This window comes from Heteronotia binoei, chromosome 2 (assembly GCF_032191835.1).
Source record: "Heteronotia binoei isolate CCM8104 ecotype False Entrance Well chromosome 2, APGP_CSIRO_Hbin_v1, whole genome shotgun sequence".
Lineage (NCBI taxonomy): Eukaryota > Metazoa > Chordata > Lepidosauria > Squamata > Gekkonidae > Heteronotia > Heteronotia binoei.
This window is the reverse complement of record NC_083224.1, coordinates 170,189,973-170,202,362: the sequence shown is the minus strand read 5'-3', so window position 1 is coordinate 170,202,362 and position 12,390 is coordinate 170,189,973. Positions and strand designations below refer to the sequence as shown.

At 44.7% G+C, this 12,390-nt stretch overlaps 2 protein-coding genes across 2 annotated transcripts in view; one reads left to right on the top strand and one right to left on the bottom strand.

Annotated features, from left to right (window-relative positions):
- The window catches only part of LAMC2 (laminin subunit gamma 2), an 83,256-nt gene extending 80,364 nt beyond the window's left edge, over window positions 1-2,892 (top strand). The window contains exon 23 of the mRNA XM_060232416.1: window positions 2,170-2,892. Coding sequence (XP_060088399.1) covers window positions 2,170-2,420 — 251 coding nt within the window. The 3' untranslated portion in view covers window positions 2,421-2,892. The remainder of the gene's footprint in view (window positions 1-2,169) is intronic.
- Window positions 2,893-7,497: 4,605 nt separating this feature from the next.
- The window catches only part of NMNAT2 (nicotinamide nucleotide adenylyltransferase 2), a 93,740-nt gene continuing 88,847 nt past the window's right edge, over window positions 7,498-12,390 (bottom strand). Inside the window, exons 10-11 of the mRNA XM_060232415.1 lie at window positions 9,958-10,025; window positions 7,498-8,013 (exon numbers count right to left, since the gene is read on the bottom strand). Of these exons, the coding sequence (XP_060088398.1) occupies window positions 7,911-8,013; window positions 9,958-10,025 (171 nt within the window). The 3' untranslated portion in view covers window positions 7,498-7,910. The remainder of the gene's footprint in view (window positions 8,014-9,957; window positions 10,026-12,390) is intronic.

The window sequence follows — 12,390 nt, the reverse complement described above, 5'->3', positions numbered from 1 at the left end:
TGTGCCATTTTCCTGATATAGAACCTGAGGGGATGAATATAGTTTAGTACAGAGGTGGCCAAACTTGTTTAACGTAAGAGCCACATAGAATAAATGTCAGATGTTTGAGAGCTGTAAGACATGGACATCAGATGTTTGAGAGCAGGGAGGGGGGAGAGAGGGAGGCAAATAGATGGGGAAGAAAGGGGGAGGTAGGAAGAAAGCAATTTTAACTTTAAAGGCATTCTCCAAGCCACTGGCTTGCTTGGCTCAGATAAGTGATTTAAAGAGAGAAATGTGGTGGGGGCTCTGAGAGCAACACAATATGTGTGAAAGAGTCCTATGTGGCTCCCAAGCTGCAGTTGGGCTACCACTGGTCTCGTATACAGTGCCAGTGTGTTTGCCCCAGTGAGGCAAATAGCTACTCACCAGAACCAAAAGTAAATAATAATAATAATAATAACTTTCAATTTGGGAAAATGCCATTGGTGGGAAGGTTTCCCCACTACATAACATGGTCCTGATTAATGCACCCTCTAAGCTGTGGAGTGTTATGAGCAAAAAATCTGCTTTGTGAGCTACTGGCATTAAAGTAGTGAGCAAGCACTTTGGCTGCTGCATAAATTAGTTTGCTTGGGGGCCATCCTTCCTTGAGCAAAGACAAAAATGTGTGAGCCAGAGGCTAAAAAACTGAGCTAGCTCACACTAACACAGCTTAGAGGGAACACTGGTCTGGACTCCTGAGCCATCGATGGGTTCCAAGGGGCTGCAGTGAGGGAGGGTGGTGTCTCTTGGCAGCCCCAAATGTTTTGACTTTTAGTTGCTTGATCTCTCCTTGCTCTCTGTTCTCCTGGTGGGGATATGTCTTGTGATCTAAGGGGAAGAATGACACATTTTGTGAGACAAACAAAGAGTTCTTGGCACTCTGATGCAAGAGCTCCGAGGAAGATATGTGGATATGGGGTACTTAACCCCTCTCACATTGCTGAGTCTCCCCTAAAAAATCAACCCCCTTTTTTGTTACCTTAGTAGACATTATAGATTTCATCCTCGTCATCCTATGTAGACTCAGAAGTATTTTATGGCCAAAGTGTGCACTTAAAGCACCTTTGATTTAGAAGGTTCTGGAAAATTGCGCACATACCTATGGGAATAAACTGAAAATGACTTCAGTGCTAAACTGTCTACATTCTGAACCTTTCTCAGGTTCACTTGATTAGTTAAAATGAATTAATTACATTTGTGTAGTGGACTGTGAGTCTCTCAAAATAACTTGTTCATTTAGATCATTATGAGAATTAATTTATCTCACGTGTGAGAGGAGAGAACCACAACGAGAGTGACATGACAGGTGTTATACATACAGATTATAAAGAACAAGTCCTCATTTGTCAGTTTTCATGCAGAAAGTGGGATTGTGCCTGCTTTGCATCCAGATGTTGGGTATGGCTTTTTCATTTGAAGTGGATCTTTGTGCTCTTTACTACCCAATTTTGAATGGAAATTGGGACTGTACACATTAGGCATTAGACAAGTAGGCCCTAGGTCACATAGATGTGAGTGGGGGCAAGTAGTAGAAGAAGACCGTAGATTTAAACCCCACTCTTCTCTCTGAATCAGAGCCTCAGAGTGACTTACAATCTCCTTTATCTTCTTCCCCGACAACAGACACCCTGTGAGGTGGGTGGGACTGAGAGGGCTCTCACAGATGCTGCCCTTTCAAGGACAACCTTTGCGAGAGCTATAGCTGACCCAAGGCCATTCCAGCAGCTGCAAGTGCAGGAGTGGGGAATCAAACCTGGTTCTCCCAGATAAGAGTCCACACACTTAACCACTACACCAAATTGGTACATCTGATGGCGAAGTGAGAAGCCATAATTTTACTTTTTCTCTACTTTGAGAGCTTTGCATGCCATGGAAGTTTTTATGAACAGAGGTAATGGTGCATTCACACTCTAGATAATGCACTTTACATCTGGATTTTTGCTATTCTTACACAGTAAAAGTCCAGATGTAAAACACATTATTTAGTTAGGGTGAATGAACCATAAGTGTGGTCCAGTAGAGCATTTGGGCTTGCACATGGAGAATTTGTTTACATATGGAAGTAGAATGGGCACCCATGGAATATGTGCCTTCAGGTAGTTTCACTTACAGGTGTCCTTTCCCCCCTGTTGCCATTTTATATAGACCAACCTGAGGCTGTGGACGAGCAAGGCGTGACCATGCTTGAAGTGAATCTTGCTAAAGCCAGAAGACGAAACAACCAGTTAAAAGAATTGTTGTTGCAGCTGGAAGAAACAGCCAGCCGGCAGAAACTCCGGATCCAAATGTTAGAGAGGAGCATTACCGAGATTCTTGCCGATATCAAGAACCTGGAGGAGATCCGTGATAATCTCCCCCAAAAATGCTACAACATACAACCCATTGAGAGACCTTGAAGACTTTTGCAGGCAGAGGGGGCAGATTGATACGTATTCTGCTCAACAGGTCCTGGACACAAATGTTAGGGTTAGGCCAATGGTTTGAGGTTATAGAAGAGATCCGGGCCTCCTAGGGACTAGCTGTATGTGACGCAGCTGAATGGATCCTTTTTGAGCAGGCTTGGATAACAGTTGCCTCATTGTGGGTAGCAATGTAACCATGCCTCTAACATCGGAAAAGCTCGCTATTCCAGATGTCCCATTCCTGGAATGCAAGGAAGACCAGGCTGCCCGATGAGAGGCTGACCATGACCAGCTTGGCATGCAAGAGACTGCATTACTCAAAGATATACCAGCAGACTGTGCCCTGCTCAATGTGTGGATGTAGCCAAAATGTGTAACCAACAGCTGAGCCTGAACACCCCCGGCATTCTTTCAGGTTATCCCAGCCTTATTTAATGTAATAAGATGAAAGTCATGCTCTTCTAAACTAATTGTGCTCAGTTATCTGTTATTTCTGTGGGTAGTCCTTCACTTTCATTTCTCCCTCCATTGTTTTTTCATCAAAAACCAAATTGCTCACATTGCAAAAGGATGGGATAAATTTTGGACTCTGGAAAAATATGAACTATATGCACTACAGTTGCCAGCCCCCAGGCGGCAACTGGAGAGCTCGCTCTATTACAATTAATCTCCAGAGGACCAAGATCCATTCCCCCTGGAGAAAATGGCTCCTTTGGAGGGTTGGCTCAATGGCATGATACCCTGCTAAGGTCCCTCCCATCCCCAAACCCAACCCTCCCCAGACTCCACCTCCAAATTTCCACTGATATTTCCCACCCCAGAGCTGGAAACCCTAATATGTACACCCCAAATAGAAACAGGTTTACTATGAATTTGTTGCTACTCAGAACTGTTATTCCAAGTGGTAGAGAACCTAGGGATCTCAGATAATTCTCAGGACTCATGCCAATCTAGTTTCCAGGGTTGCTTAGAGAGAAGCCCTGACACTGTGTGTGTGCATGCACACATACGCATATTGAAATACACACATTTCCTTCCATGGTTTCCCAAGTGTGGTTTGGGTATGATCTTTTAGGAAAGTTCTATCAACTAGCTTGAGGAAGGTGTTTATCTCTTTAAATCATTTCACCAAGCCAGCAGCTGGCTTGGAGAATGCATTTAAAATTAAAGTTGCTTTCTTTCCACCTCCCCTCCCTCCCCATCTGTTTTCCTTCCTTCCTTCCTTCCTTCCTTCCTTCCTTCCTTCCTTCCTTCCTTCCTTCCTTCCTTCCTTCCTTCCTTCCTTCCTTCCTTCCTTCCTTCCTTCTTTCCTTCCTTCCTTCCTTCCTTCTTTCCTTCTCTCAAACATCTGATGTTTATTCTATGCGGCTCATACATTAAGCAACTTTGGCCACCCCTATTCTATCAAGTCCGATTTCCGATAAAATTGCAGCAGAGCTTGGGAAAGCCCACAAGTTTGGATGGCGCACAACTATATTGTATGGAAGGCAAAAATTAAATCTGATGTGATTTGGGAGGTGGGGGACGTGAAGCAAGAGATCTGAGTAGAACCATCTCCCAAAGCAAGTTTTGAACCTTGTGTGGAAGTTCATTAATCAGTGTCCCTAAATCAGCAAGCTCTCCTCTCCAGCAGTTCATAATGAATTTCTGGTGCAATATTGTGGAGCTGCTTAAGGCCACTGGAGTTTTCTTCACCCCGCCACCAGCAACTTAGAACCAACTAGAGTTGAATCAGACGGGTTTTCTTCACCCCACCACCAGCAACTTAGAACCAGACTAGAGTTGAATCAGACTGGAGTTTTTTTCATCCCACCACCAGCAACTTAGAACCAGACTAGATATTGTGGTGTCCATGGACTGAACCTGTGGATACTGATGGCATTTTAGAGCTTGACTCAGCCATTTAAAATGGGAGGGGCTTACAGTGAAGACAGGAGTCTCCACCCCCTCCTGGTGTCTCTTCAAGTGCCAAAATAGCACACATGGCATCAGGGGAGATAAAATAAGATCCCTGGTAACGCTGTGCTGTGGGACCAATCAGGATCAGGCCCTTGGAATTGTATCAGTCAGATCCATGGATGCCATAACATCTAATTTGGACCTTAGCTATCCATCTTAAGGACTGCTTGCCACCTGGATCAATAGCAGTGAGTTTAATTGTGGTATTCAGCTGCTGGGAACTTAGTCTGAACTTCCTGTCCAGACATCTAATAGCTCCTTGGATAGAGCAAAAGGATCTAGAAAACATTGTTCCAGTTTTGTACGTAACTGCAAAAAAGAAAAACAAAGATAATAATGCCCTATGCTGAGTTACACTATTAGTCCTCCTAGATTAGGGTTGCCAAGTCTGGGTTGGAAAATACCTCGAGACTTTGGGGGTGGAGCTGGGAGAAGGCAGGGTTTGGGGAGGGGAGGGGCCTCAGCATGATCCAATGCCATAGAGTCCGCCCTTCCAAACAGTCATTTTCTCCAGGGGAGCTGATCTCTGTCAGCTGGAGATCAGTTGTAAAAACAGAAGATCTCCAGTCCCCACCTGGAGGCTGGCAACCCTATTCTAGATCAATAAAGACTAGCATCTTCTTTTCAAGCTTTTGGGTTCAGGTCTTTCCTCACCCTGCTATCTGAGCTATTCGAGTGGAAATGCTCAAGGCAGGTCCTGTGACTTGTTATATGAAAAGCATGTGCTCTACTCATCTGCTACGACTGACTTCAAATCTATTAGAGTTCTTATTGCAGCCCTAAGATACACTGAAGGACAATAGGACATTGGCAGCAAGGGGTCACTGTCTAGCTGAGTTCTCCTGTCCTGTTTCCACCCTGTCCAGGCTATGGAAGGACAAGAAAGCGGCTGGCATGCCTCTTGTCTCTCAGGCAAGAGTTTCGAATTTTTCCTACTGCAAGCAGCAACAACAGTAAAGGCCAATACAAATCTTATTAGCATAATTTTTCTTTATTAATGTTATTTTTAAATGCTGTGCCAATTATTTTAAACACTTTTTTGCCTTTTTTAGTCCATGACCACTTTAGCAACCATTACCTGCTGTCCATGAATATCCCATTAGTGTGAAACCGGCATCTTCAAATCTCCCCCCCACCCTTTATTATTATTATTATTATTTTTTAAATAAAGCAAATACTATGGTTTAAAACTGCAAGTTCAGTGACAGAAAATAAACGTCTCCCTCCCTATGCAGCCAAAACCCCCCAAGCCCCAGTCCCTTGCTGTGAAGGTTCAGAGTTTGATGTTTTCTCCTACCCTTTCCACACCAGTCCCACCAGCCTCCCCTCCCTTTTTATGCTACACCCTGTCCCCTCCCCTCCCCACCCCTCCCCCCAGTCATAAGCATATGAAGGCAAAAAAAGAGAGACTAATTAAGACATTATATACATCATCTGTACCACAATGCTATGTTCCTAAGGCATGCGCTGTCCTAAACTGGATGGAATTGGAAAGTAGCCTGCTCACTGGTCTTGCCGCTTTTGTTCAAGTGCATGGAGAGTTCGTTCCCTTGCTTTCCTTTGCTCTTGTCCTTGTTTCCCAATGCAAACTGTCCTTCGAGACTTTTTTTGGGAAGGCCACGGTGACTGTCTCAGCACACACACGCATGTGTGATGTCTGTACTGTCTTTCCCCATCGCTGTTGAACTCCGGTTCTGGCTTTGGTCTCTGCAGCTTTGCTTTGAGATGTAAGGGGGGGGGGGGGAGATTCCAGCAAGAGGCTGAAGCTGCTCTCTGATAAGTAGAGGCTTGTGGGTTGTGTGTGGCTGGAACAGCGCACTTTGATCAAGTGCAACAAGACAGCAAAAGAACTATTTACCTAAAATTCATGGAGGATATCTAAAGCCTTCCACTAGTAGATTTTTTTTTTAAATCAAAGAGAGACTGTGGTCTTTTGGTGGATCTGACTGCCAGATGGTGGCACAAGCAGTGAGGAGCTATCCCTGCCTCTTAATTACCCCATTGTTTTCTGCTTCCCCTGTGACAGCTGCTCTAGGTTCTGCCACTGGGCAACAAAAACACTCAACTCAGAAAGCAAGAGAGGTTCCAAACCCTGTGTTTCCCCCAGGCCTCCCAGTACAGTTGCAAATACTCAGGACTGTTTTGGCTATCAGAAGTTGCAATTTGCCACTACAGATGCATAACTTCCAGGCACTCTCACGAGCTCTAACATATCAGTAAATGACCAGGTTACCACATTTTGAGATCTGCGAATGACTCTATATTCATGGGGCTGCTGGAATTCCGCACACCACCACCCCGTCCCCCATTTCTTGTAGGAATAACTGGGTAGGAAATGTTCTCTTGCCCAGGCAAGACTTAAGGAACGGCTCTTTCTGGAAATGTGTATGTGGGGAGGACAACACACTCACACACCCCTGCGTGTGGCACGAAATACAGTTCCTCTCAAGAGGACGGATGGATGGTAATAGCAGGTAATTGCAAATTCCTCCAGCCTGGCCAGAGCTAGCAAAACTAGCAAGGGTACAGCAGCGGACACAACAAATGATGGAACTCCAAAATGAGTTACTAGACAAAATGAGAGGCCTGAAGTCAAGGAAAGGGTGTGGGGGAAGGGTAGCCAATCCAGGGCCAAATCAACAGGGATGCTTTAGGTCAATGAGATGGTTGCATCACCCTAAGAGGCAATGCTCAATAACTACTCCTCCCTCCCCACCCAGAAAAAAGTGCTCCCTTTTTAAAAGGTTCTAAAGCACTACAGAAACCCCCATTTAAAATCCCTTAAAATGAGTATCTATTTACAACCAGAACAATCAACTGTATAAGAAACAAGGCTACTTTCTGCCTTTCTCAACGTCCTTTCTCCAGTGGAAACCTCCTCCCTCATTTTTATTTTTTTGCTTCAGATAAGAGAGTCCAGAATCTGGGTTGCTTCGTGTAAAGAAGAAAAAAAAATCAAGGCTAAATTCTTCCATGCCTGACCTAAAAAGTCTGGGCATTGAACCAAGTGGGTTAGACTTTTTCTGCCAACTGCATTCTATTTTAAACTGAGCAACTCACAATAATAAAAGGCTAAAAAGTGTGTGTGGGGGGGTTAGCACTGAAAATAAAAAAGACCCATTGAGATTTATTTTGTTGACAGGTTATGAGACAGAAAAAAAAAATAACCTTCCTGGCTCCCAAGGCATGCTGGGCAGGTGGACAGTGTTACTTCCCAAATGCATGCTGGGAAGGTACGCCTCAAAGCTGCCCCCCTTTAGGCACATGGTACCTGCTTTTGTTTTCCCGCCCAAGGACAGGGAAATGGGGATTACGGACTGGTTTGGTTGTCGTATGCTACACTTCCCTGCATGGGGTGGGGGTGGGGGGGGTAGAGAAACAGGACATCAGAGTCAGAGCGGAAAAAAAGACAGATGCACACAAGAGGCAGCAAGGAAGAAAACGAGAAAAAAATGTGATGGACGACTGCAGGAAAGTAGAGCGATAGGTCTGCCTCAGTGCACTGCCAAGGCAGAGGGCAGGGGGCTAACCAGAGGCATTCAGGTACAGCTGGCTCTTGAGGATGTAGTCAATGACCGGCTGTGACAGATAATCCACAACGTGTCCATCACCGTGCTGGAGAGCCAGCCTGCAAAAAACCAGAAAGGAGAGAGGAATGAATGAGACATATATACACATAAAGCCGCCTCATGTTGAGCCAGTCCACTGAGCCATCAAGGTCTAGTACTGTCTACTGTGAGTGGTTATTGCCTCTTCACATAGGGTTGCCAGTTTCCTAGTGGCAACTGGAAATCTCCCAGGGTTACAACCGGTCTCCAGGTTACAGAGATCAGTTCCCCCAGAGAAAATGACTGCTTTGGAAGGTGGTCTCTATGGCATTACATGCACTGAGGTCCCTCCCCAGGCCCCAACCCCCAAAATCTCCAGGTATTTTTCAACCCAGAGCTGGCAATCCTATCTCCAGGATCTTAGGAAGAGGTCTCTCCCATCATGTGCTACCTGACCCTTTTAGCTTGAGATGCCAGTAGGGCTGCCAGCCCTCACATCCCAGCAGCGGTTCCTAACTTTGGGGGGCTCTGATCTGCCACTGGCCAGCTGGCAGGCAGGGAAGTCCCACCCCCAAACAGGAATGTTGCCATGTGACATCCCTGATGCAATGAAGTCACCCAGAAGTCATGCCATCACATTGGTGACACTCTGGCTTTGGGGCAAACTCTATGATTTTGAAGCCAAAAACTATAGACCTTTTGCCCCAAAACCAGAGTGTCACATGCAACATCCTGCTCACCCCTGGAATGCCCCCCAAATTTTCCCACTGCGATGGTGAGGGAAGCTGGCAACCCTAGATACCAGGAACGGAATCTGGGACATTCTACATCCAAAGTAAATGCTCTTATATCACAGCTCCGCCCCATGTCCAGGTGTTTCAATGATCTGCTTCTGGGAAGAGAGGGGTTAGCTGGTGGAAAGGGATAGAACAGGGCCAGGAAGAAGGACAAAGTGGAGGGCAGGTCCAAGGGTGTGTGTGTGGGCAGGGGGTGGAATCCTCTGCCTTAGGTTACTAAGAACAAAGGCTTTAACATTAAACCAGCTTATGATCAATGGGATAGGGAATGGGTCATATTAATGTTTATTGTTGTTAACAACAAGGGACATTTCCTGTTCATAAGTAAGGGCTGTCCTCACAGGTCCTGTGGTTAAAAAACACTATGTATCATCCTACTTCAGACCATGAGCTGGTTGCCCATTTTGGATTGGGACCTTTCAGGAGATTTGAGGTGAAGCTTTGGAAGCACAGGGTTTGGAGAGGGAAGGGACCTTAGTGATGTATAACACCGTACAGTCTACTGTCCAAAGCAGCTACTTCTTCCAGAGAAACTGATCTCTGTCAACCCGCTGTAATTCTGGGAGATCTCAAGGCACCATCTGGAGGTTGGCAACCCAAGCTAGAATGACTGCTCCTTCTAACTAAGGGAAAGGACTCTAGGTTAGCCTGCTCCCTTATGTGCCAGTTTTCTATGTGCAGAGCTTTTCTTTAGCAGTCTACATCTGCAGCCCACATAGTCCAGGAACAGTTCACCACATGATCTGCAGTTAGTGTAAACCAGCCCACATACCTGTGAGCAGTTGACTTCTTTAGTACTTGTGGAAACAAGCAAGGAAAATGCTTCATTAGCATTTAAATTAATGGTTTCACTTGCTAGTATATTGAAAAGGACCTGACTAAATGGACCTATGGAATTATGTACCTGACTGGATGGATCTCACTGAAATTATGTAGCACTAGTTTGGCCGTTAAACAAATCAGTGTGCGTTCTAGGGTTGGCAGGCAGCAACCTGGGCAGTTTATCATTTTTAATACCAATGACTTCCTCCTCTTTCCTAGTGGACCAGAGTGAACTCTCAAACTACATACAAGCTGTAGGAGTACCAATCTAGGATCAGTATGTTTGTATCAGTGTAGCTGTTGCTCTAAACAAAAACCTTTGCTCTGTAAAAATGTGTTCTTGGAGGGGTTGTGTGTGTCTCATTTTTAACCAACAGGATCCCACTCCCTCCCCAATTCACACACCTGCTTTTAGTTGAACTGACAATAGACATGGGATGATTCACATCGTCCTTCACAACCAGGATATTGTTCTGTGGAGAAACCAACAGCAGGATGTTGAAATATGCCCCTCTCCATACTAGAAGATTAACAGGAAAGGCTCTACTCTAAAATGTCAAAGGTCAGAGCAGCAAACACAACAAAAAGGAGCTTCTTAGTGGTGGCACCTTTATGAGGGAACCCTCTCCCCATGATGTTCATTTTACCCATACTGTTTTTCAGTTTTAAGAAAATGGGGATGATCAGCAGGTATCTTGAAGGGAACATCTGAAACTTTTTATGGCGTCATTTTGTGTGATTTTTAAAGCAACATTTAAATATATTTTGTTTGTTTTTAACCAAGCATTTTATTGGGTTTTTAATGTTTTAGGCCTTCCTGAAGGGTCTGCCAAGCCATGTGGTGGGCTGGAAGTTCAAAAATCAGTTAACAATTATTACAGAACTGGATTGCCTGCGTTTTCTCTGAGAGGAATGTGAATTTACTGTATATAAGCCAAGCATTAGTGGGGAAAGTTTTAATTTGTCCCTAAATGTGAGGTTTGGTGGTCATTTCTGTTTCTTAGTTTAGTTTGTAGGAAGAACAGAAATCTGAGGTTCTTCTAATAGCACAGGGGTAAATACTAGGCTGGCCTTAAAAGATAGAATGAAGAGCTTAGAAAGTAAAAAGGAAAGGAAAGGACCCTTGTGCAAGCACCAGTCATTTCCAACTCTGGGGTGACATTGCTTTCACAATTTTTTCACGGCAGACTTTTTATGGAGTGGTTTGCCATTGCCTTCCCCAGTCATCTACACTTTCCCCCCAGCAAGCTGGGTACTCATTTGACCGACCTCAGAAGGATGGAAGGCTGAGTCAAGCCGGCTACCTGAAAACCCAGCTTCCACCAGGGATCGAACTCGGGTCGTGAGCAGAGTTTAGGACTACAGTACTTATTAACTACATTAATGGTTCTTGGACTTGGCAGGGCTGGGTAAAGCAAAGTGCACTTAGTATTGTGCCGGGCTTTTTTTGCAGAAAAAGCCCAGAAGGAACTCATTTGCATATTAGGCCACACACCCTAATGCCAAGCCAGCTGGAACTGCATTCCTGTGTGTTCCCGCTCAAGAAAAGCCCTGGTATCGTGGCTGTTTCTTCCTTAACCAAAAGGATAGAGTTCAAAGACAAGTTTTGGTTGGCTTTTTCAGTATTGCGGTATTATTTCAGTTGCGAGCTGCTTGAAGCAGATCTCTAGAGAGGTGGCATATCCATTTTCCAAACTGATGTGTCCTTATCCATGAGATTTTCAAATATGGTCAAAGTAACAAAAGCGGAGGAAAGAACTGTTCCCCTGCCCCACACCTCTGGACCAGTTTCAGCCTCCCTCCCTCATGAGAGGTCACTCCTAACTGTAAATACCTTCCAACACCTGTGGGTTCAGAGAGTGACATCAGACATGTAGCTGAGAAAATATGAATTCTTAGCCACGCTTGTTAGCTAGGGCCAGGTACTGTTAATCTGAAAGGAGAAGAGGAACACTTGCTTGGTGAACAATGATTCTGAGCAAGGGAAATTTTGTGGCAGCATTATGAACCCACTGAAGGAAGAACCACTTTTCATCCCCAGTGTAACATAAGAACATAAGAGAAGCCATGTTAGATCAGGCCAATGGCCCATCCAGTCCAACATTCTGTGTCACACAGCGGCCAAATATATATATATATATATATATATATATATATATATATATATATATATATATACACACACACACACACACACACACACTGTGGCTAATAGCCACTGATGGACCTCTGCTCCATATTTTTATCTAACCCCTTCTTGAAGGTGGCTATGCTTGTGGACGCCGCCACCACCTCCTGTGGCAGTGAATTCCACATGTTAATCACCCTTTGGGTGAAGAAGTACTTCCTTTTATCCGTTTTAACCTGTCTGCTCAGCAATTTCATCGAATGCCCACGAGTTCTTGTATTGTGAGAAAGGGAGAAAAGTACTTCTTTCTCTACATTCTCCATCCCATGCATTATCTTGTAAACTTCTATCATGTCACCCCTCAGTCGACGTTTTTCCAAGCTAAAGAGCCCTAAGCGTTTCAACCTTTCTTCATAGGGAAGGTGTTCCAGCCCTTTAATCATTTTAGTTGCCCTTTTCTGAACTTTCTCCAATGCTATAATATCCTTTTTGAGGTGCGGTGACCAGAACTGCACACAGTACTCCAAATGAGACCGCACCATCGATTTATACAGAGGCATTATGATACTGGCTGATTTGTTTTCAATTCCCTTCCTAATAATTCCCAGCATGGCGTTGGCCTTTTTTATTGCAAACGCACACTGTCTTGACATTTTCAGTGAATTATCTACCATGACCCCAAGATCTCTCTCTTGGTCTGTCTCTGCCAG